This window comes from Geotrypetes seraphini, chromosome 15 (assembly GCF_902459505.1).
Source record: "Geotrypetes seraphini chromosome 15, aGeoSer1.1, whole genome shotgun sequence".
NCBI classification, from domain to species: domain Eukaryota; kingdom Metazoa; phylum Chordata; class Amphibia; order Gymnophiona; family Dermophiidae; genus Geotrypetes; species Geotrypetes seraphini.
This window is the reverse complement of record NC_047098.1, coordinates 30248401-30273222: the sequence shown is the minus strand read 5'-3', so window position 1 is coordinate 30273222 and position 24822 is coordinate 30248401. Positions and strand designations below refer to the sequence as shown.

At 46.0% G+C, this 24822-nt stretch overlaps 1 protein-coding gene across 2 annotated transcripts in view; it reads right to left on the bottom strand.

Moving 5' to 3' along the window:
- Positions 1-5081: 5081 nt before the first annotated feature.
- The window catches only part of DPH1 (diphthamide biosynthesis 1), a 187314-nt gene continuing 167573 nt past the window's right edge, over positions 5082-24822 (bottom strand). The window contains exons 9-13 of one of the 2 annotated variants that reach the window (XM_033922691.1): positions 14657-14757; positions 11874-11952; positions 8335-8469; positions 6591-6699; positions 5554-5688 (exon numbers count right to left, since the gene is read on the bottom strand). In XM_033922691.1, coding sequence (XP_033778582.1) covers positions 5684-5688; positions 6591-6699; positions 8335-8469; positions 11874-11952; positions 14657-14757 — 429 coding nt within the window. In that variant the 3' untranslated portion in view covers positions 5554-5683. Of the gene's footprint in view, positions 5689-6590; positions 6700-8334; positions 8470-11873; positions 11953-14656; positions 14758-24822 lie in introns of both variants that reach the window. The other variant, XM_033922690.1, reaches the window with a different exon arrangement.

Here is a 24822-nt window from a genome sequence, read left to right as displayed (position 1 = left end):
GAGACATATTTACAGGGCAGGAAAACGTGAAACCCTTCTCTGCAAGTTCAGGTTGGCTAGAACATTTTTTTTTAATCTTTATTGATTTTTAATCTAAAACAGTGTCATACAAATGAACAAACAGTAGGCTAGAACATTTTAAAAATGATAGCACTAAAAAAATATAAGCCTTTTTGGGAAGGCGGTTTTAGTTAACAACAAAGCTGCTGAGGAATTTAAAACATTCCTGCTAAGTGTATTTAAGAAAAAGGGTTTGTGGAGACATTCAATGTGGATGAGACTGGTTTGTTTTTCAAGCAGACTGGGAAGCAGACTTATATAATGAAATTGATAGCAAAAGCCCCAGGATTCAAGGCATTTAAAGATTGCACCACCCTGCTACTGTGTGCCAGCTCTTATGGTCTACAGAATCCCAAATCCTCGTGCACTTAAAGGAAAGAACATGACCTGCATGCCAGGATGAGTATCAATGTTGTAAAAACTGTTCAGTGACATGGAGGAATGTGATCCATGCTGGCGCGCAGTCTAAAATTCAAGTGTTTGACATGTTCTGCATTTTCCTCTTATGCTGAGATACTTAAGGACTTGAGAAGGAAAGCCAAGCAGACAAGGCCAACAGTTTTTCCAGTCAAGTTGCGAGACTCACATGCCAGAGGTTGACGTGACAGAAGTTGACTTGCCAGCCTCGACTCATGCGCCAGAAGTTGATCAGGCTGCAGTCGACCTACCAGCACAGACATCTCCATCGTCTACAGATACAGTCATTCTGGAGCTGCATGCCTGTTCTTCTTCAGAGGTTGATGTGTCAGAAGTTGACCTTCCAACCTCAACTCATGCACTAGAGGTTGATCAGGCTGAGGTCAACCTACCAGCATTGACTCTTCATCTTCTACTGTCATCTTGGAGCTGCAAGCCTCTCCCTCTCCAGTAGCTGATCTGACAGAAGTTTACTTTGAGTGATACAGTACAGTATACTGTACACCTGTATTTGTGTAAAGCTGATTTTTGTCAAGTAATGTTTTCATAATGGTAGTGTACCATCTCTTTATATATGTCCATTTCCCAGTCTACGCTGTAGCATCCTAAACCATTTTAGCCTATTGGTGAGCACACTAAGGGCCCCTTTTAGAAAGCCCAGCGTGGCTACTTATTTATTTTTCAGTACTCTTGTGTGCAATTTTTTTTAAACAGCATTATTGTACTTCTAATGGTGAAAAAACCATGGTGCATTAGTTGATGAGCACATTAATTGCTTACTATGGTTGGACAATATCATATTTATTTATTTTCTACCATTGTTGTGTGCAGTTATTTTATTTAAGCATGTTACTTCTACAAGCAATACTGCAAATAATTTAAAAAAAAGTTTGCAACATTCTAAATATTCTACTATGGTTTTTTTTGTTTCTGTCCCATGCAGGAACCTAATCCTATTTTTCCTAGAGGATCCATTATTCACTTTACACAGTTTTGAGGTGCAAAATGTACTTCTGGAACCTAATCACTATTTTCCCATAGGTGCAGCATTTCATCATTCACAATGTCATGGTTTATGGAATTTTCCAGGAACCGTACTATCACGAATAATGAGAACAGACTATACCATAATCCAGCTCTGGCCAAATGCCATTTTCTCTCTTGCAGATTCATAGTGAAAAATCTGACAGATGAACTGGTCAAGGATCAGGTTCAGAACCAATATTGTCCTGAAACTACAGAATGACACAAGGATGGGTACCTGTGGTTAACTGCAGGGTGGGGATGGGAACAGAGCCCTACAGGGACAGGGTGGGGAAAGGGACAAACTTTGTCATACAAATATGATGGCAGATAAAGGCCAAAATGGTCCATCCACTATCTCCTCTCCCTAAGAGCGATCCCACGTGCCTGCCCTATGCTTTCTTGAATTCAGACACAGTCTTTGTCTCCACCAAATCTCCCGGGAGCCTATTCCACACATCTACCACTCTTTCTGTAATAAAGTAATTTCTTAGATTACTCCTGAGCCTATCACCTTTTAACTTCTTCCTATGCCCTCTCATTCCAGAGCTTCCTTTTAAATGAGAGACTTGCCTCATATGCATTTATGCCATGTAAGTATTTAAATGCCTCTATTCTGTCCTTGTATCATTCTCTAAAAATATGAGACTAGTATCAATATGCCAGTTGTCTAAGATAACACATCTTAGACAACTGGCAACTGAATTCAATGATTAAAAAACTGCAGAAGCTGCTTCTGAATTACTGTTAGTCAATTCTTGTGATTCACGTATTCCCAATGCATGATTTTGCATATCCATAGTTGTATCTAATGAGACCAAAATCCCCCCATTTGCGCTGTTGTTTGCATGTTCACAGACCTGTTCTAAAAAAAATCTTACTTTGCTTTCATTTTCACTTCGTGTCTGGTGTTCACTTGTAGATGTGGCCCCCAAGTGTCCAGGGAGTGAATTACAAGCATTTACAGTGCTGTCCCAGTGTCCCATGCAGGAACCAAACCCTATTTTCTCAATAGGATCCACTGCTCACTTTACATGATTTTGAGGTGTAATGTGTACTGCTGCAACCTAACCTCTATTTTCTCATAGACTCAACGTTTGAATATATGTGGTTTCACGGTTCATTTTGCAATTTAGGGAAACATAATAGAACGAGAATGGACTGTACATCATTTGTGTTTTATCTACCTTTGATGTGGCAACAAGTCTTATCTGCTGATCAGACTTTTACCATCTGCAATGTCCATGATGTGCCCAGCTTCTCAAGAAATTTACTGTTACTACAACAGTTTCATCAATTGTTGCTGGGCATCAAGGAACATTTCCAACATTTAACAAACATTCATTTTCCTGTTCATCCACAGTTTAGGGTCTCTTCTACACCCATGTCTAAAAGACAACTTAATTACCTTCTCACATGATGTAAAAACATAGACAACTGAATCTTTGGGAAGGTTATACCAAACTAGATCAAAATGGAAGGCTTTAATTGCAATTTCTAAATAGTTGTACAAAATTTAAATACATGTTTGAGGCTTATGCAAATGAGGACAGAGTCCACCAGTGATGGGGAGGGGACAAACTTTATCCCTGTGTCATTCCCTATCTGAAACTATTTTTACAGCTGCAGAAACACTGGAAGCTGGTATAGAGGATGCCAGTTCTGACTGAAACCTGAACTCCGCATTTGAGAAAGAACTTTGAATTCTACTTCTGAGCATTTTGATATTAAGGGCTAGATTCACTAAGCTCACCGATCCTGTCCAATCAATTTGCGAGCGTTCCCTGACCCCCGACCCAATTCATTAACCTTCTGGCCGATCAATCTCTCACCTGATCCAATCCACCCATGCAAATGAGGGGAAATGGCATGCATAAGTAGGAAGCCCTCAATTTACTAGGCAGAAGGAACACTGATTGGGCTTGCCGATCCAAAATGAAGCAACTGCTGAGGGCCAGTTGCTCACATCCTTGCCGACTGTCCTGCTCTCTGCCGCCCTGAAATCCCAGTATCATAATAAAACATAAAACCATCAAATTAAAACATTTTTGGAATGTCTTAAAACATATCTCCCTTGTGCAAAAAGCGCAGTGCAAGCCTGTGGTTTTAACCCACGGGTTTAAAGCGGGGCTGCGCAAGGCGTGTTTTGTTCCATTCTGGTTGCACAAAAATTGAAATGATTCCTGAATGTCCACTTGTGAGGCCAGCGAGTACAGCCACCCCTCTCCTTGTGCGGAGAGCACGCGCATGCGCGGATCGCATCTGCAGGCAAAGAGGATGGTCTGCGCATGCGTCTGGATTGCTCTGCAGCGATCTGTGGGTCAGTGTGCGTCCAATCACATCATTTGCATGAGGACGCTGTAGTGAATCGGTCGCCCGGCAAGACTCGGCCACGGATCGCCCAACAACAGTGAGTTTAGTGAATCTAGGCCTAAGAGTACTGCCAAGTGTTTACTTATTTTATGTGCAATTTTAAGAGATCTGTTACCAGAAGTGCAATGATTGAGAACTGAGCCATTGACCAGCGGGTCTGTAACCCAGATTAGTCTTATTGTCTCACAGGTTACATCAACTTCTCTGAGCACTTTGAGAGATTACATTGTTGCAAGTTTAAAGAAAATATTTGAAACATTGCCTGGAGCTATTGTTTGGCCTTTTTGCTCTAGTTGCATTGTATCAAAAAGTAAACTGACCTCACTTAAAACCTGTCTATGGAGATTGAACAAAAATTTGGAAGTTGCTCAGAGAAGTGAAACTCTTCAGGGAAGGTATATACCTCCCCAGTATGGGTACAGAGTTTGCCTTCCAGTCATTGCAGCTTTTTCAATAATGATCACGCTCCAAGCCAGGGAAATTTAAAGAATATATCACAGTCTTTTAAAAGGGTTTAAAAAGTTTTAAAAGACTGTGATATATTCTTTAAATTTCCCTGGCTTGGAGCATGATCATTATTGAAAAAGCTGCAAATACAAGGGGGCACTCCCGAAAAATTGAAAGGGGACAGGTTTAGAACAAACGCTAGGAAGTTCTTTTTCACTCAGAGTGGTGGATACATGGAACACGTTTCCGGAGGCTGTGATAGGCAGGAGCACATTGCAGGGCTTCAAAGAAAGTTTGGATAGGTTCCTAGAGGACAAAGGGATTGAGGGGTACAGATAAGAGTAGAGGTAGGTACAGGGATAGGAGTGAGAGGCAAGTTATAGGAATAGCCAGGGACCACTGATCAGGCAATGGGCCTGATGGGCCGCCGCAGGAGCGGACCGCTGGGCGAGATGGACCTCTGATCTGCCTCAGCGGAGGCAACTTCTTATGTTCTTCTTCTTCTTATGTTTTCAATCGGAAGTTTTCTTGCAATTTCTTAAGGAAATCTAGTTGCATTGTATGCACCTTTGTCCCCCGAGTGAGTAGCAGGCCACCCCAGTACAGAGGGGTGAAGCTGACAGCTGAAAACTGCTCCTCCGAACAGTGTAGTTGTAGTGGTATCATGGAGTACTGGCATGTGCCTCGCTACGGAGGCATGTTAGTGTACAAACCCCTTCCTACTGCCTTGATCCCTAGGACAAGGAAGACCCGTCTACTGCTGCAGTGCATTGGTTTCTTTAATAGAATATACTGTACAACCTTGTTTAGCTAAGTTTTTGAAAGCAAGAATATACAACAAGGAAAAGTGGTGCACAATTTGGAGACAGATAAAGAAAACTATTGCTTGTTGATAACAGAACATGTCCTGGGTCCCTGCTCTCACTAACAGATGGAAAATACTAGAGCAGAGTCTAGTTACAGATCAACAGAGCCTGGCTTTGTCGCTTGGCAGAGGCAGTTGCAGTGCTTGTGTTGTTCATCCATATCTGCTGGGGCACGCAGCAGCCCTTTATTGCTTTCTACAGGCCCTTGGCAGAGGCAGCTGCTGCTCGTCTGTTGTTTTTCATGCGTGTCTGTAAGGGCGGGAATTCTCATGCCACTCTCCAGGGGCACTTGGCAACAGCAGCTGAAGTTCTTCTGGATCTCATGTGTATCTCCAGGGGCAGATATCCTCATGTTGCTTTCCACAGGCCTTTGGCAGCAGCTACTGTCACTTTTCTTTGGTTCATGTAGGTCTGCAGGGGAAGGAATCCTCCTGCTGCTGCTTTCGGCAGGAACCCCTGTCGTACTGTTTTCCACATGTAAAGTCTTCTTGCATACTTTATTCTGTAAAGGGAAAAATAAAGAGCCATACTTTTCCTACTCATCTGTTCTGTCAGTCCCTCTAAAGCAGGGGTCTCAAACTCAAACCCTTTGCAGGGCCACATTTTGGATTTGTAAGTACTTGGAGGGCCGCAGAAAAAAATAGTTAATGCCTTATTAAAGAAACTAGTCATTAAGCCCGTTACATTAACGAGTGCTAGAATACTGTTCACCCTCTATGTTGCCCCTTCCATTCACTGCCCTCTCTTCTCTTTCCATCCAGTGTCCGCCCCCTCTCTCTCTCTGTCCCATATGGCCTCTCTCCATCTCCTCTTTCCTTTTCCCTTGGTCTGGCATACCTTCCTCCTTCCCTCCATGCCCTGCCATCTGTTCTTCCCTCCAAGCCACTCTCTCCCCCTCTGCTCACTTTCTTCCTTCAACTACTTCATCAGGAAACAGCAGCATTCACAATTCATTGCTGTTGCTGGCTTCAGGTATTCCTCTCTGGCGGGTCCTGTGTTCATGAAAACAGGAAGTAGGCAGGACCGGCCAGAGAGGAAGGCCTGAAGCCGCAACAGCAGCGAATTGTAAACGCTGCTGCTGCCTGAAGCTCCCGAGACAGACGCTTCTCTCCCCTCCCAGCCCAACCCCCGCTGACTCTGCGACCCTCCCGGCGAGATGACTTTAATAACAAACCTCCCTCCAGCGTTGGCAGCCGCAGCACGCTAAACAGGCTGATTTGCGGCTTTCTTCTGCCGTTGAGTCTCTCTGTCGCGTCATTGATGACATCATTAGTGACGCGGCAGAGGGACTCAACTGCAGGAGAAAGTCGCGAAGCAGCCTGTTTAACGTGCTGCGGCTGCCAATGCTGGAGGAAGGTCTGTACCAGTATGTGCAGAAGCGATATGTCTCTCCCCCTCCAGTACCTGTGCAGCACTTTGCTGTGGCGCATCCTCCCATCCTGAGTCGGCCACAGCGCTCGAGTTTGTTTCTCCCGCTTTGTCTAGCCGCCGCATATGCACTCTGGCCACGGACCTACAGATCACGGATCAGGGATTACAGATCACGCAGGTCTGAGTGCGCATGCGCGGCTAGCGTTTTATTATATAGGATGACAATTTTGTATGAGGTAAAACTCTATAGTTTATAAATCTTTTCCTTTGAATTAACAAAAGATTATAACCGTTATAACAGGCGTCCGCAACCGCCTCCAGCTCTACTGCATCCTCCTCCAGCACCGGACACATGCACAAGCTGTACTGCCTCTTATCATTGCTCCAATGGTTACCTTACTTTATGGATTGTTGCCCACTTCACTGCTGTAACCTCACACAAGCCCTTTCCTGTGTCTGCATGCGATTGGACTCTACCTCACAATCACATATAGACACAGGAAAACGCTTGTGTGAGGTTACAGCGACTGCAAGACACTTGTGAAGTGGAGTGGAAGACCGAGAGCCTCAAAATAATATCTGGTGGGCCACATGCGGCCCATGGGCCGTGAATTTGAGACCACTGCTCTAGAGATTCCCTCTCCCAGTCCAAGACAAGGTCTCAGCAAGTAGAACAAACTGTTACTAAAGCAGTCTCATGTGCAGTCACTCCTTGGAAGTATTTTTACAGCACTGCTTACTCACTAGAAAGAGCACCATCTCTCAGTGGGACCTTAAAATGTGACTCAGAATTCACACCAAGCTCCTCCCATCCCCAGCCAGCTACAAAAGGCAACACACTTTCAGAAACTCCTATCCCAAGCAAAAATAGATAGCATTTACAGTCAAACCTCGGTTTGCGAGTATTTTGCAAGACGAGCAAAACACTCTCACAAACCGAGTGTTGCTATGCGAGCCCCCACCCCCGAGAACCGGCATTAGAATCTCAGAGAGAGCGGGAGCCAGAAGGCCTTGAGCATGCGCAGATGCTCAAGGCCCAGCAGAGATCACCGGCAGGCTCTTTCGGCACCGGCACGTCCTGTGGGTTGGTGCTGCATGCTGGTGCCCAATCACAGTAAGGGTGCGGGCGGGCGGGGCGATGCCAGTTCTTGGGGGTGGAGTGGGGGAAGCAGGTTCCCGGAGGTGGGGTGGAAGCATGCTAGTGGCCTCAGGGTAGGGGGTGTCTTTGGGATGTGGAACGAATCGCCCGCTTTTCCATTAACTCCTATGGGGAAAATTGCTTTGATATACGAGCACTTTGGTTTACAAGCATGCTTCTGGAATGAATTATGCTCGCAAACCAAGGTTGCACTGTAATTCCTATCCCTAGCAAGTACATACACAGTCACTGTCTGTCTAAGATCCTTCAGGCCCCAGCAAGGATGTAACCAGACGCAGAAAGAAAATCACTCACTCAGATTTTCCTATCCCAAGTAGCAAATACATAGATGCATGTAACATAGGCAATCTTAATTCTTTCCAGCTTTAGCACAGTTCACAACAAACATAACTTCGCTTGTTGCAACTCCCTGCTTCTAACACTAGATAGCACTATCAGTATGTGATAAAACAAAACGTTCACATGTCCTACAAAGTGAAATAGCTTTCAAGATTTCATGCTAATAGTATAGGAGGAGGCAAACAATCTGGCTGTGAATTACATACCAAAAGGCATTTAATCCGACTCATTTTCAGAGACAAAAGCATACTTTTTGGTTCTCTGCTGTTTCCTACTTACATGAGTCATCTTGTAAGCAGTCCGTGGGGGGCGATGACTCTCATGGTTCACAGTCCATGGCCCAAGAGACTGTCCCGCATAGAAATCCATGGGGTATATCGGCTGCCATTCAATTTCCTTCAGAGCCACAGCAGCCTGAAATCAATTCAGCCTTTCTTCAGGAACATGGAAAATATACCAAATCCCCCTTCCCTAAACACAGAAATCCATATCATATGCCCACCCTTCAAAAATTCAGACAAAAGAACTGAACCCCCTTCCTTGAACTGGCACTTAGCAAATTTTAAGAACATGGGACAACAGAATCCCAGAGGAGGTGCAGGCAATGGCTGTGAGATATCATATCTCCTACAGCCTCAGGCAACACTGTAGGGAATGATGCACAAGTGCTGGGTGTGGAAGGAGCTCATAATTCTTGCAGTTCTACTGACTCTCAGTAGGAGTGGAAAGGAATGGGATGAGAGGTGGTAGGTGTGGATGGTACATAAGGAAAGATTAGGTTCTTACCTCGATAATCTTCTTTCTAATAGACAGACACTCTGTTCCTGTCAGATGTTCATTTGCCTGCTTACTGCCTCAAATGTGCCAGGGCATCTAGACATTGTTTCTTTCCTTTATCCAGCTTTAACAGGATAGAGGATGTAACTGTCGCATTAATGAATCTAGGGTGTATCTGTAGAATCTCCCACATTCTTAGTGGAGGTTGGGCTCAGCTGGGTGACTTGTTTGTTTTCACCTTGTTATGTATTGCTAATGGTTAAGTTTTGTTTTATCTAAGAAGAACTGACACGTTTCTAGGGGAGAATCCATGTATCCCTCCCTATTTTATTTCCTCTCCAGGGCTGATCATCTGCTTTGAAATGAACTGAGGAATTGGAGAACAGCCCAGAGGGATAGGAGGCGGAACAAAAGAATGCTAATGATGCTCTCTTCTCGCGAGAAGGGATTGACTAGACTACTCAGAGGTTCAGGAATAGATTGTCGCACTAGAAGTGCTGACTATGGGGGAAAGTTTCACAGCTCTTGAAGCCCCAACCTCTCTCAGTAGGTGTCTAGGGAGCTAAGCATGAGCAATTTTAATGGAAAAATAAAAAAGACAGATGATTAGCTATAAGAAAACTTCATATTACCCAGTCAATGACAGGATAATGAATGCATATTAGCTAGTTACTCGGGAACTGGGTTGGCCACTGTTGGGAACAGGGCTTGATGGACCTTCAGTCTCTTCCTGTATGGTAATTCTTATGTTCTTATGTACATTCTCCTAAAGCTCAATCAAATCCAGGATTTCAGTTTCTGTCAAAACCAAATCAGAGACCAAAATGGACCCGTTCAGTTTCAGCAGAAACCATAACTGACAACGAAACCCTCCCACCCCCTCTGCATCCAACCAAAAGTCTCCTCTCAAGCCAAATGTTTCCTCAACCCTGTCGCAGCCCCCTTATCACAATCACTCCCCACTCGTAGGCCCGCTTAAGACCTAGTTTAATCTTTGTGGAAAGAATGAACCCCTCTTTCTTGCCCCCATGCTACTAGAGAGCTGCACGGGAACGGGGATGACGGGAATCCCGCGGGACCCGCGGGGATCCCGCGGGTTCCCCCTTTGGGTCACGGGGATCCCGTGGGGACGCCCCCTAGGGTCGCGGGGATCCCGTGGGGACGCCCCCTAGGGTCGCGGGGATCCCGTGGGGACGCCTCCGAGGGTAGCGGGGTTCCTGCGGGGTTGGATCGCAGCGGGGTTGGTCGAGCCGCGAGGGTAGTCTCCTTCTCCTTACCTGCCCTGTCGCAGCACACATCCGAACGGAAATCTTCCCGATGTCAGCGCTGACGTCGGAGGGAGGGCTTAAGCAAAGCCCTCCCTTCCTCCGACGTCAGCGCTGACATCAGGAAGACTTCCGGTCGGCTGTGTGCGGCTGCGGCAGGGCAGGTAGGAAGAAGGCAATGGCGAACGAAAGAGGGGGGAGGGGGCGGTCCGCTCCGAAGAATGTGCACAGCCGGTCAGGTCCCCCGATCGACCGACAACAGGCCCGGCCGACAAACCTCCCTGCCCTGTAGCCGCGAATCTAAATTACCTCTTACAGCAGCTTCACTACTCCAGCTGCTGTAAGAAGGTAATTTAGATCGCGGCTACAGGACAGGGAGATTTGTCCGACCGGGCCTGTTCTGTTGTCGGTCGGGTGCAAAAGCGCCACAAAGGTGGAGGCAGGGAGGGAGGAAAGGTGGAGTGGAGAAGAAAAGACGCTTAAGGGGGGAGAAGGCCGCTGAAAGTACTGGGGAAGACAAAGGGGTGGAAAAGAACGCTGAAAGGACATGGGGTAAACGGGAGGAAGGGGGGGGGAAGGACCCTGAAAGCACTGGGGAAGACAAAGGGGTGGAGAATGCCACTGAAAGGACATGGGGAAGACAGAGGGGGGAGAAGGCCGCTGAAAGGACATGGGGAAGGCAGAGAGGGGAGAAGGATGCTGCCTGACAGGACATGGGAAAGATGGTGGGGGAGAAGGACACTGAAAGGAAATGGGGAAGAGGGAATGGGAAGAAGACGCTGGCAGGGAAGAAGACAGAGGTGCCAGACTATGGGGGGAGCGGAGGGAAAAAGATGGGTGCCAGACCAATTTGGGAGGGGGGAGAAAGGGAGAGGCACAGTAACAGAGCAAATGGAAGACGCAGAAGGAAGAGAGACAGTGGATGGAAGGAACTGAATGAGAACATGAGGAAAGCAGAAACCAGGCAATAAAGGTAGGAAAAATTTTTTTTTTTTTTTTTTTGCTTAAGGATAAAGTAGTATATTAGTTGTGTTGATAAAAATTTATAAACATTAGAGGCTCTGGTAGAAACCCGTTTACAAAGTATGTATTCTTCCCAATTAATATTTCCAAATTAATAAAGTCTTTTTGCTTATTTTTAAATGGGTTTCTACCAGAGCCTTTAATTCAGTAGCATAATTAAATGAAATAACTATTTCTGTAGTTTATAGGGACAGGTGGGGATGTAGGGGGATTCCTCGCGGGGACGGGCGGGGACGGAGGGGATTCCTCGCGGGGACGGGTGGGGACGGAGGGGATTCCTCGCGGGGACGGGTGGGGACGGAGGGATTCCTTGCGGGGACGGGTGGGGACGGAGGGATTCCTCACGGGGACGGGTGGGGACGGGTGGGACTTTGGCGGGGACGGGTGGGGACGGGTGGGATTTCTGTCCCCGCGCAACTCTCTACATGCTACTTCATCACAATAGCTGCCAAGACTGCTGTGGGAGGGCCCAGCAGTCATCATTGCAATGGAGCAGGAGCCTGAGGCAGGAAAGAGTGGGGTTCGTTCTCCTCCTGAAGTCACCATTAGAGCACTAGGCCTTCCTAAGATAGGCTAAGGCAGGGACTATATGTGGGATGGAGGTGTTGGGGAGAGCGAAGGAGTAAGTTTCAGGTTTCAGCCAAAAATACACAGGCATTTCAGCCATTTTCAACCTGTATTTCGGCCTGTTTCATTGCCAAATCGAAAATCGAAATTCTGCTTTCTTCCCTTATACTCACATACTGGTCTTACCTCATAAGGAGTAAGAAGTGGCTTTGAGAATGCTGTTCCCCAGTCTATGGAAAGCCTTGGACAAGCCACCTGTACCCACCTAAAGAGGACAGACAATTCATCATTTGTTCAATAGGAATTTTCCGATATATCACAGCTATGCTATTACATAGTAGCATAGTAGATGATGGCAGATAAAGACCCGAATGGTCCATCCAGTTTGACTGGGCTATCTTTTTCTTTCTGCCCTGCTCTGTGTTGATTTAAAAAAATGTATAGTTTGGCTCTTACTGCAAGCATTATGTGCAATCTGCTAAGCGTTCCTAGAGGCATTTAATATCCCCTTTGGTGCCCACTTTTTAAGTAGATAATATGTGCCAGCCTTTTATTCACTGCTGAGAAACTAGTTTTCAGAGACAATCCTCAAGGAACACTTCAGGCACAATCCCATCCCTGCCCAGCAGAGGGAGCCACAGATAAAACAATCCCCTACATCCTGCTTCAGAAACATCCTGACAGGAAGCTTCCTTCAGGTTTTCCCCAAGCTTATCTTAGGCTCTTAATTTCTCTCTTTATTTCAATTTAGCACACATCACTACTGATTTTTGAATCTATGTGGGCTGAGGACACACTGCTGGGGATCAACAGAAGGGAGCACTGTTTGTTCACTATCTCTAATATACAAAAGCCAATACAATCCTTAGTTTTATATACGGGGTCTTTCCCTGAAGGGGAATCAATCCGTTTCACAAAATTAGCCCAAAAGGGTAGGAGAAAACAATAATTAAACAGGTCATATCTCAAACACTAAACTTAGGTTGTTCAAAGGTTCTGCAACTTTGGTTGTGTCTGTGTAGGATAGAGCTCCAGAACACTGCCTGCTGCACTCAAGAGAGGTTCAGGAACTAATCTTCAAACCCAGTATCAGTGCTTCCATTATTGCTTGTCACTTGCACAAAATGAAGAGCTGGTTGCTAGTATTATTACCACATATTTACAATTTATAGCCTGTCGGGGCCCTCCATGCCCTAGAGCTTATCCACAGGCCTACATGCAATCCACTGGGTTCTAAAATCTTAATATGTGGGACATTGCATTTCATTAATTACATGAATACTGTAATTTCTTTATATCAAAATCATTGGAAAATACAGATATGGAAGTTGTACTTTCTTGGTCAAATGACCACCTGGATTTCTGTTTTTTAAAAATATTTTCTATCTCTATTTTTTGTTCTTTTTATGAGCGTGTCAGGTGGTCCTTGGAAACTGGAAATCCAGGAAGATAAAGCCTGCAGCTCTGACGCAGATCAGAAAACATCACTCACAAGGCCAGTAGTAAAAATTAAAAGCAGAAAGACAACCATCTCTGTCAGTCCAAGAACCCTAATGGAATTACTGTGATTTATCCTTGCAATAGACTCACCACAAAGCTCCCTGCTAAAGACTGCTCACAGCCCCCCTGGGGATCACTGCTGAGATTGGGGAGGGGGGCTGGAGTGACACTCAGCTCCTGCTGCACACTAATAACGGAAAAATTCAATACAACTAAAAGGTTTAATATCTCAACTGGGGCAGACAACAAAAGGCAAAGGCACAAGAGGTTTCCACTAAGCTGTTTTTTTTTTTTTCATGTGTGTGTCTGATACAAATTTGATAGAAGAACAACACACACACTCCCCACAATGGTTCTGTGACAAGCACTGGATTGACTAACATAACTAAACACAGACTTGACTGCATATGTAGATATGTCTGTGTGTCTGCATGTGTGTGAGAGAGAAGTTGGGGTGGAAGGATAGGGATTCATGTGGATACTGCTGTTTAGAAATAATGTAGTTAAGGGAAGTAATATAAGAAATGTATACTGAATCTTCATGAAATGTAACACCTGCAATCCCTTTTATTCAATAGGAACCAGCATCTCCTCCAGTCACAGTCACTACTGGAAGACTTGCCCTTCCCCTCCTTCACTGCTGGACGACCCACCTCCCCCTACCAGAACTATCCTCCATTCCCTGAGGTTTCTCTCTCAGAGCTGGAATACCAGAGGGTTATGTAGGGCAGGTGTATTGCAGAGCTGTGTCTATATGGAAGCATGGTAATAGTACTAGACTAACAGGGACGCTGCAGGGCAGGAGTGAGGCACAGGGACAAATTTGTCCCTGTCCCCGCAGGGACTCAATTTTCCCGTCCCTGTCCCATTCCTGTAAGCTCTGCCTTAACCGCACAAGCTTCAAACACTTATGATATTAAAGTGTTTGAGGCTTGTGCAGATGAGGACGGAGCTTAGGCATTGGTGGAATGAGGCATTATGACATCACAATCTGAGCTCTAGAATGTTGCTACTTATGATTTTAAAGCGTTTGAGGCTTGTGCAGGTGAGGACGGAGCTTAGGCATTGGTGGAATGAGGCATTATGACATCACAATCTGAGCTCTAGAATGTTGCTACTTATGATTTTAAAGGGTTTGAGGCTTGTGCAGGTGAGGACAGAGCTTGCGGGAATGGGGCAGGGACAGGAAAATAACTCGCTGGGCCAGGAAAATGAGTTCTGGTAGGGACGGGGAAATATTTGTCCCCGTGTCATTCTCTACTGTGAGTGGGTCTTTGTTCTAGAACAGGAGGAGGTGCTGTGGGGCAGGAATAAATTATGTGGGGTAGACGGGACATGGCAAGAAATTAGTCGATGTGTCAGAACTGTGTGTGCAGGGCTCTTAGTTCTGCATGGTGGTACATGAGAGGCCCAGTACTAGGGTAGTTAAGGGTACTGTAGGGAAGGACTAAAATTCAAATTATACTCACACTTCCACTTGAGGGAATAGCTGGAGTTTGCTGGGGCAGATCTCAGACAGGAGGACTCTCACAAAAGAGCGGCCAAGGGCCTCCAAACGGGACTCCAGAAACTGCAAGAATTAAAAGTTAAATTGGAAGGCTCAGTTTCATATTAACACAGCAAGAGGTGTGGGATGTCCTACATTTCCTCCCAAAAGCATCAGAGGTTTTTCTTTGAATCCTCTCCAGAGGAAAGGCAGCTTCCTTTGCTAGCGTTTTCTTTTATAACAAGACTCCCCCCTCCTTCTAGCATTAAACCCTGATCACCCCATTAATCCTCTACTGGGGACCCAAGGATCTAGGCTTATTGCTATCTTTGACATATGTAGTCACCAATTATTGAAAACCCATTAGAAAGTATAATCAGTCACAGACTACCATTGTCTCATTTAGCCCTTCCTTGAGTTTAATTCCATAGTATAAGTCTAAAAATGTATCCCTGATTTCTAGTAGACTACACTGCTTCAAAATGAGAAAAGAACTCTCATTGCTCACTTTAAGTCTCTTTGATCTAGGAGTGAAGAGTTCTTTCTTCACCCAAATGCTCTTTTTGTGGTGCAGGTTTAATGGCCCTATTGGTCTCTGAAGCTAATGAAGCCTTTTCTTGGTTCAACAAAGAGATGCAATCCATGAACTTTCAAAACTTGACAAGTATAACATCTACAAAAGGGATCTGTGTGGTCTCAAGTGCCTGTGTACTAAAACATGCTACTGGAATTCAACACTAGGGGGCTAGATTCTCAGAAATCCATGTAAAAAACTTACAAGCCACTGTTGCAGCCGTTAATAGTACCAATTTAAAAAAAGCGAATCATTCTCCAAAAAACGCGAAAGCAATAGACACATGCGCAGATTAAACACAAAAAAATTGAGCCGCTGGGACAAGTAACCCTCCACCGGACAGCAGGAGAGATGCCCACTACTCCTGCAGCCAACTAATACACCACCCAAAACCCCCTTGACATTGGGAGAGATGCCAAATCTTTCCTGCCGCCAAGAAAAACACCCCACAACACCCCTGGGCGGTGGGAGAGATGCCCACGCTCTCCCGCCGCCATACATCACCACCCCAGCGGGAGAGATGCCCAATCTCTCCCGTTGCCAAGAAACACCCTCCAACCCCCCTCGGCAGTAGGAGATATGTCCACGCTCTCCTGCCACCACGCAACACTCCCCTCCTCATGCCTCCGACAACCCAGGCCCTCTCCCCCTTACTTTGGTTAGATGGCTGAAGGAATGCCTACTCCCTCTGGCCAGCTGGCCTGCCTCTTCAAAATGACAGGTCGTCTCTTTCCCAGTGCATCCTGGGATGCACCAGGGAGGGACCTGAGACTCTGATTGGCCCAGGTTGTTTAAGGTCCGCTGTGGGAGGGGTGGGGGGGGGTGTTGTGTGGCAGTGGGAGAGGATGAGTATCTCTCCTGCCACCGAAAGGTGTTGGGGGTGTGTGTTTCTTGGCAGCAGGAGAGATTGGGCATCTCTCCCGCTGCCAGGGGTGTGTGGGGTTAGTGTCGGTGACGCAGCAGGAGAGAGTGGGGCGTATCACTCCTGCCAAACTTTAATTTTTAAAAAAATTATTATTTTAATTTGCGTTGTGTGTGTATGTTTGTGTGTGTGGGGGGGGGGAGCTTGAGCTGTCAGTACCTGAGCCAATCAGCACTCAGGCACTGATTAAAAAGTAAAGCAATGACAGCTCAGACCTGTCGGTAAATTTTGTATGTAAATGTGGCACAACCAGGTTAGAGAATCACTCAGCGATTATAGAGAATCGCTTGGAGTGATGCATGGGGCAGATTTTTGTTTTGAGAAACTGGCCCTGAATGTTTCCACTTAAAACAATTGAAAACGGCAGTTCTCAATGGTGATGAGTTTAATATGTGTGAGTTTATTTACCTGTAACAAGGGTTCTCCATGGACAGCAGGATAATTCACCCACACTTAAGTGGCATCTTATGAGGGCATCATGAATGGACACACTCTCCTGTAGCTCAGAAAGGCATTTTGAAAAGGTCCTTCAGAGCATTCTCCAGCAGTTCCTACCCATGAGCCAGTCTACTTTCTCCCTGATTCCAAAGCATATACTTAGGTTTATCTGAAAGGGTAGGCAGGTTTGTGTGGCTGACTTATCCTGCTGCCCACAGAGAACCCTGTTACAGGTATGTAGGTGACTCCCCAGCTGACAGGTGTATAGAGATGTTGTGGAAGGAATTTAGTACTACGAAAAACAACCTTTATAAAGGAACTCTGAAGCCTCTATTGTGGGAGTGTGATCCCGAGGACAGCTCAGTCAGGGAAAAAAATGTCAGCCTGATCAGGGAGAATGTCAACCTATTGGAAAGCATAAGATGAATGTATTCTAAAATTGAATTAGCAAGTGAGAGCAACTTTCTAGAGTTGTGAAGGGGCATTAGATATTGGCAGATCTCTCCTATGAAAGATTTAAGTAAAAAGTGAAATCATCTTGTTTGAGGATGAGGATTTTATAGGATTGAGTGTATGTGAAACCCAGAGTTTGAAGCTTGCTGCTTATTCCCAGAGCTTGAGTTTGTTGATTATGTCCCTTGGGCCTGGGCGAGAGTCTTAAGAAAACAGCAGGGCTGTAATTTGATTGCAGGAAGAGGTTTTTTTTTTGGGGGGGTTCTATGTCAGTAGCCAGTGTAGAACTGTGAAGATTTATTTTTCTTTTTGTGCATACATTATCCCTAGCCCTGACTGGGAGCAGTGGATAGGCAGGAAGCAGGTTCTCAGTCCATTATTCTAATCATTACGTTACGGCTTGACTTAAAATTACCAGTAGTTTTTTGAAAAACTTTTTTTGGGGGTATCATAGAAATGGTAAAAGAAAGGAAGGTCTGCTTGTCATACAAAACTTAAAAGAAAACTACAGACTTTGCCTTGCTGTCTGCCAGGATTCAAGGTAAGACGTAGAATTAGTTCACTTTCTGAGAAGCACTTCAAAGGTGAGTTACATTCAGATATGGTAGGAATCTCCCTCTTAAGGAATGTGTTTCCCAGTCTGATGGAGCCTTGTTGAGGGGGAGGGGAGGGATCGGGCTTTCAGTGGTGCTGGCACAAGTAGCACGGCTTCGCAAGAGGTCCAGATGAGATTAGCCAGAAGCCCTCTGAGCAGGTCTTTGATTAGATCAACATGGGTGGCATCTTGAAGAATGGAGCACTCCTAGATTGGCACCGACATGAGTGATGACTGGCACCAAGAGCACAATGGTGGTGAGCTGGGGGGGGGGGGGGGGGGGTCATCAAATCTAGTGTTCTGTGCTGCCAGTTTGATCAAGGAAAAGCCTTCAGAGTTCTGACGGTAGAGGAAGAGCACACTAGTTGCGATAGCCAGGTTCATTGTTTGGTGCCAAAATGAGCATCACGATGTGGTGGGTGGAAGGGCCATTATGGGTAATGCCTTGGAGCAAAGCCAAAATAGTGGGTGTCTCTCTAAGTTCAGAGGATGGCACCCAGAGGCTGAGACACTGATGGCATGAGAGGCAGGACTTGATATACCGCCTTTCTATGGTTACAATCAAAGCAGGTTACATATTATATACAAGTACTTATTTTGTTCCTGGGCCAATTGAGGGTTAAGTGACTTGCCCAGAGTCACAAGAAGCTGAAGTGGAAATCAAACCAGTTCCTCAGGCTGCTGCACTAACCATTAGGTTACATCTCTACTCCAAAAGTAGTTGTACGTGCAGCAGAATTGGTGAAAATATGAAAACTAATGCAGGCCCAGTGCGAAAGAATGTCAAAGGGGCAAATTTTTCCCCCATCCCTGCAGAAATTCATTTTCCCATCAAGTTCTTTTCCTGTCCCTGCAAGCTCTGTCCTCATCTGCACAAGCCTCAAATACTTTAAAATCATAAGTGTTCAAATCTTGTGCGGTTAAAGCAGAGCTAGCAGGAATGGGTCAGGGACAAAACTAAAGGGGACGGGACGGAAAAATTGAGTTCCTGCGGGGACAAATTTGTCCCCCTGTCATTCTCCACGAGTGTTATTGGTGCAGGGAGGAGGTGCCAAGGCAGAGCATGTCATCAGGTGAGCCAGACCAAAGTGAAAACTCCCACATGATAGCAGTGGAGGAGGTGCTGAGCAGAGAAGATTGCAATGCTGGTCAGCACTGGATGCTTGTTAAGCTGGGAGCCTGCTGGAGACGGCATGAGTCACCTTGTTTGCCAGCTGACATCTAGCCAATTTTCTCCAGATTGTGGGCTTAGTGGTAGAGGGGATTCTCCCCATGAAAGAGTCTGTACTGTTGGTTGAGGAGAATTATGGCTATGGTGGTTTTGGCCTGTATCTCTCAGAAGGCTGTGATACTCAGTGCCTGTACCTGTTTGTGGTAGTCTGTCTTATCTGTTTAGATTGTAAGCTCTTTTGAGAATGGGCTGTGTTCTTTGTGGCTCTGTACAGCACTGGTAGGGCTATAGAGATAATAATAGCAGTAGTAGTAAACAAGCATAGAGCCCTGGAATGGGTTACAAATGGCTCTAGGTCAAGCGGGAAGTCAGCATATCTGACTGCAGCCTGTTATGGGCTTAATGGGGAGGAGTTTGGGGGAGGAGGGGCACGACCCTAAGTGCTCTGGATCCACATGGAACTCTGCAGGTTGTCCTGATGGTACTTTGCAGATGGACAAATGCAGCTGCTCTCTCTTGCTTAAGAACATAAAAATTGCCATACTGGGACAAACCGAAGGTCCATCAAGCTCAGTATCCTATTTCCAACAGTGGCCAACCCGGGTCCCAAGTACCAAGCTAGACCCCAAGTAGTGGATTTCTGCAAGCCATCTCAATAATGGCCTATGGACTTCTCTTTTAGGAAATTATACAAACCTTTTTTAAACCCTGCTAAACTAACTGATTTCACTACATTCTCAGGCAACGAATTCCAGAGTTTAATTACACGTTATGTGCAGAAATATTTTCTCTGGTTTGTTTTAAATCTAAAACTTACTAACTTCATTGCATCCCCCCCTACTCCTAGTATTTTTGGAAAACGTAAACAAGTGATTCACATCTACCTTTCCACTCCACTCACTATTTATAGACCTCTATCATTTCACCCCTGAGCCGTCTATTCTCCAAGCTGAAGAGCCCTAGCCACGTTAGCCTTTTCTCAAAAGGATGTCGTCCCATCCCTTTTATCATTTCCATCGCCCTCCTCTTTACCTTTCCTAATTCCCCTATATCTTTTTTGAGATACGGCGATCAGCACACAGTATTTGAGTTGTAGCTGTACCATAGAGTGATACGAGGGCATTATAACATTTTCATCTTTGTTTTTCATTCCATTTCTCATAATTCCTAACATTCTATTTGCTTTCTTAGCCGCTGCTGCACACTGAACAGAGGGCATGAAAAGGAGAATTATGGTATAAAGAATACTTTACTTCGAGGCTTGGTACCTTCTTTCCTTTTTTCTATAAAGAATACATCGTCATGGGGGAAAATTGAAGAGTAGGATGATCTGTCTGCCTGGCATTATATATAGAATATATTGAGGAAGAAAATGGGCTGGCTCTTCAATGGGGACCACTGGCATGTGCTCACAGGGACCTTTTCAAAGATCTCTGACCTAGGGATGAGTGAATCCGTTGACAGCGAAGTTTGTCCACATAGAAAGCAATACTATCTCATTTCACTAATAACCCCTTTTGCAAATATCAATGAAATAATCCAGGGCCCAGTTTAGATCTGTTCCCACACTGCTCCTGATCTCTAGCTGAATCTAATGATGTTTTACTACTCAGTGACAATCTGTTCTGGTAAGCAGCTTTCCTCTCAATGACTGCAGGAATTAAAAAAAGAACAGTGAGGAAAGACAACAGAAAGGAGAGTAGGGCTACCAAATCTTAGATATTTGGATGTCTTGGTGGATTTTCTTCAAGTCTCTGGAGTCTAGCAGACCCTAGTCACCGCCAGCAGCCCCTTGACCACATCAATGGTGGCACCCCATCTCCCAACTTCTGACTCTTCAAATGTCCCTCTCTTCTCCTCCTGAGTCCCATGCCCTCTGAAACAAATTCTCATTGGAGGGGGCAGATACTTCAGACCTTGAAGGCACATAGAGCTTAGAGGCCCACTACTAGAGAATGACAGGGGGACAAATTTTCCCCGTCTTGTTCAGACAAGTTCTTTTCCTGTCCCTGTCCCATTCCTGCAAGTTCCGTCCTCATCTGCACAAGCCTCAAACACTTTAAAATCATAAGTAGCAAGATTCTAGAGCTCAGATTGTGATGTCATAATGCCTCATTCCACCAATGCCTAAGCTCCATCCTCATCTGCACAAGCCTCAAACACTTTAAAATCATAAGTAGCAACATTCTAGAGCTCAGATTGTGATGTCATAATGCCTCATTCCACCAATGTCTAAGCTCTGTCCTCATCTGCACAAGCCTCAAACACTTCAAAATCATAAGTAGCAACATTCTAGAGCTCAGATTGTGATGTCATAATGCCTCATTCCACCAATGCCTAAGCTCTGACCTCATCTGCACAAGCCTCACTGTTTGAGGCTTGTGCGGTTAAGGCAGAGATTACAAAAATGGGGCAGGGACATTGACAAGGGAAAAATTAGTTCCTGCGGGGATGGGGACAAATTTGTCTCCGTGCCATTCTTTACCCACTACCACACTGATAATCAGTAGCTTTAAAGCACTGTTCTCTGCTGGCACTGAGCTGCCTCCCCCAAGATCTGTTATCTTAGGCAATAACACAAGAGACAAATGGCGAGGGAAAAAAAGAAGAAAAAATAATACAGAATGGAGGGAGTAGGGAAGAAATAAGTTCAATTGAGCAAAAGCGGGAGACTGAAAGCATAGAAATGGAAACTGAAGAAAACGAGAATCTATCAAGAGGAGAGAAACAGACAGGAAAGGCTTCCTTTCTAGTCCATAAATCCATTCTAATAAAGGAATAACGAGCTTACACAGACAATGGGAGGGGGAGCAGTGTCTGTTCAGGGCATATTCTCACACAGCTGCAGACACTGCTTTGCTTAAGTGTTTCCCAACAGAGCCAAAACCAGCTCCGAGGCATGTAGGCATTCTTCTTTCAGGCAGCTGGAAAGGTTAACATCAAGTATTGGGCCTGACCAACCTTCTCTGCTCTATCAGTGCAGCTAGACAATGGCCAAAACAAGAGAAGTACACCTTCTGAATATTGTTACTCACACACTCCTGGCTTTGTGTGTATGTGGCTTAACTGCTAGGGAACACTCTAGAACAGTGTCTATAACTTAAGTCCTGGATATACATTAAAAAAAGGTTGCAGGGGTCGAGCTGTGATGTCTGTTCTCCACGATCAGTACCATGGCTTACAAATCTGGGCTGAGCCGTATGTTTTTATTATATCATACTAGGGCAGGGGTAGGCAATTCCGGTCCTCGAGAGTCGGAGCCAGGTCAGGTTTTCAGGATATCCACAATAAATATGCATGAGATAGATTTGCATCTCATACATATTCATGGTGGAAAACCTGACCTGGCTCCGGCTCTCGAGGACCGGAATTGCCTGCCCCTGTACTAGGAGATTACCTCTGAAGAATATGTAATTGCAACATGCGGCAGTGCAACCCGTACAAAAGGATTTTGGCCTCTTGAATTAATTCAGGTTGGATAAATGCAGCCAAACAGGACAGTGCTGAGCTTTCCCTGGTAAGCCAGATTCATTATTTTATGTAGGGGGTGGGGGCAGGGAAAAGGAGCGCTTCACTGCACCCAGAACAGATAATCATCCACTGCTCTAAACTTCTGCAATATCCAGTCATCAATTAGAAGGGACTAGAAAGGGGGAGCAACTGAAGTATACAGCTGGCTGTATATAGCTGCCTTTCAGCTCTGAAGAGCATCATTAGTGAACAGCAGGCAACCCCCTACTCCCCACCCTTCCTCTTCAACACAATGTACTATACCAGTGATTCCCAACCCTGTCCTGGAGGAACACCAGGCCAATCGGGTTTTCAGGCTAGCCCTAATGAATATGCATGAGAGAGATTTGCATATGATGGAAGTGATAGGCATGCAAATTTGCTTCATGCATATTCATTAGGGCTAGCCTGAAAACCCAATTGGCCTGGTGTTCCTCCAGGACAGGGTTGGGAACCACTGCACTATACAACCAATGTGTATATGATGTAGGATGGGCAGGAGACATCCCCAGAGCACATGTGAGGCAGCCAAGGGCATGTACCAGGAAGAAAAAAAGCACAGGGTATGCACCAGAGACAGCCATCAAGAAGGGGGTGGAGGTGGGCATTGCAGGGAGAGAAAGGTAGTGAAAGAATCTTTTTGTATGAGGCAGCCAAGGGAGAAGAGAGAATAGGTAGGAAGGGTAGGAGTCAAAAGAGATTCAAGAGAATCGGGAATCGGGAGGGAGGAGGGGGGCATGGCGGCAAAGTATATTTGAAGCAACAAAGGAGGGCAGAAGTGAGAAGAAAGAACCTTATTGTATGTGTAAGGGTATGGGGTAGGATAGGAAAAAATCTTCAAGAGTATTTATGAAGCAGCTTAGAAGGGTGGTTATGATAGGAAGACCATGGTAATTGCATTTGCTGTCCCTTCTGTTCATATTACCATGCTTTTCACAACAATTTCTATTTTATTCATGCTCCTAGCTATATAAATTAGACAAAAATCATCACAGGGCAAGAAAGAGCAAATTTGCTGTCCGGCTCTGAGCACAAACAGTAGAAAAGTTGGACCTCTCTGTTCCTAATCCACATTCTCCATGAAAAGGGTGGCGAATGCATCGCATGGCATCCTAGGGGATGCTGGGAGGCAAAACAAGGTAACAGAAATCCTGAGATAAGCACAGAGGCTCTTTAGGGGTACAGAGGTGAGAGGAAAGGCAAGATCAGCTGCAGTCTTGAATTGCAGCAGGAGCGAAATTAGAAGGTTCATGGAGAGCAGTGATTCTTGATCTTTTTTGAGTCACAGACCTCTTTAAGAATCTGATGAAAGCTATGGACCCCCTTCCCCACAAATGTTCACATAAACACAACTTTGCATGCAATGAATATACCATATACAGTGGTACCTTGGATTACGAGCATAATCCATTCCAGGAGCATGCTCGTAATCCAAAATGCTCGTTTATCAAAGCGAGTTTCCCCATAGGAAATAATGGAAACTCGCTTTGATACGTTCCCACCCCCCCCCCCCGAGGCCAGGGCGCTGCTCCTCCCCCCCATTCGCAAAGTCCCCCCCCCGCGTGATCCGGCACCCCCCGCCCGCCCAACTTTAACTCACCCCCCCCCCCCGTCTGGCATCGGCATGAGAACCGCCCCACCCGTTCGCAAAGGCCCCCCCCGCTCGAATCGAACCCCCCCCCGCTCGAACAGGAACCCCCCGCCCGCCCAACTTTAACTCACCCCCCCTTTGGCACCGGCACGCAGCCCACAAGTGCCGGTGCTGCTTGAAGATCTTCTTCCCAGTCTCTGCCAGCTTTGAGCATGCATCTGCACATGCTCAAGCCCTTCTAATTCTCCCTCTGGCCGGCTCAAATTTTTTACCTCTCTCCCACCTCCCCCCTGTACCTTTTTGAATCCCTGGTGAGTCAGCGGTGTACTGGGCAGCTCCGCGCTGAGCCCCTCCCTGAATGGCTGCCTTGAGTTCTTGCGGCCCAGCAGTGTGCTGGGCATGAGCAAGCTTTTTGTATTCTTGCCCAGCCCTGAGCTGCTCCCTGAATAGCTACCACCAGTTCTCATGAGTCCCGCGAGAACTGGTGGCAGCCATTCAGCGAGAGGCTCAGCACCAGGCAGGAGTGCAAAAAGCTCACTCCTGCCTGGTACACAGCTGGACCGCAAGAACTCGCAGCAGCCATTCAGAGGGGCTCAGCATAAGGCAGGAGCATGGAAAGCTTGTCCTGCCCGGTACACTGCTAGACCACCAGGGATTCAAAAAGGTACATGGGGGGAGGCGGGAGGGAGGTAAAAAAAAACTGTCAGAGTTGGCCGGAACAGGAGATGGGAGGGATCCCTCCTGTCATGGCCTACCACTGGACCATCAGGTCATACAGCAAGCCAGCTGAGGCCTGTAACAAGTCGGGGGGGGGGGGGGGGGGGCGGGGGATGCTGACCCAAATAAGATGAGACCCACATTTTTGGGCCATTTCTTTTGCCCCCAAATCTTCTTA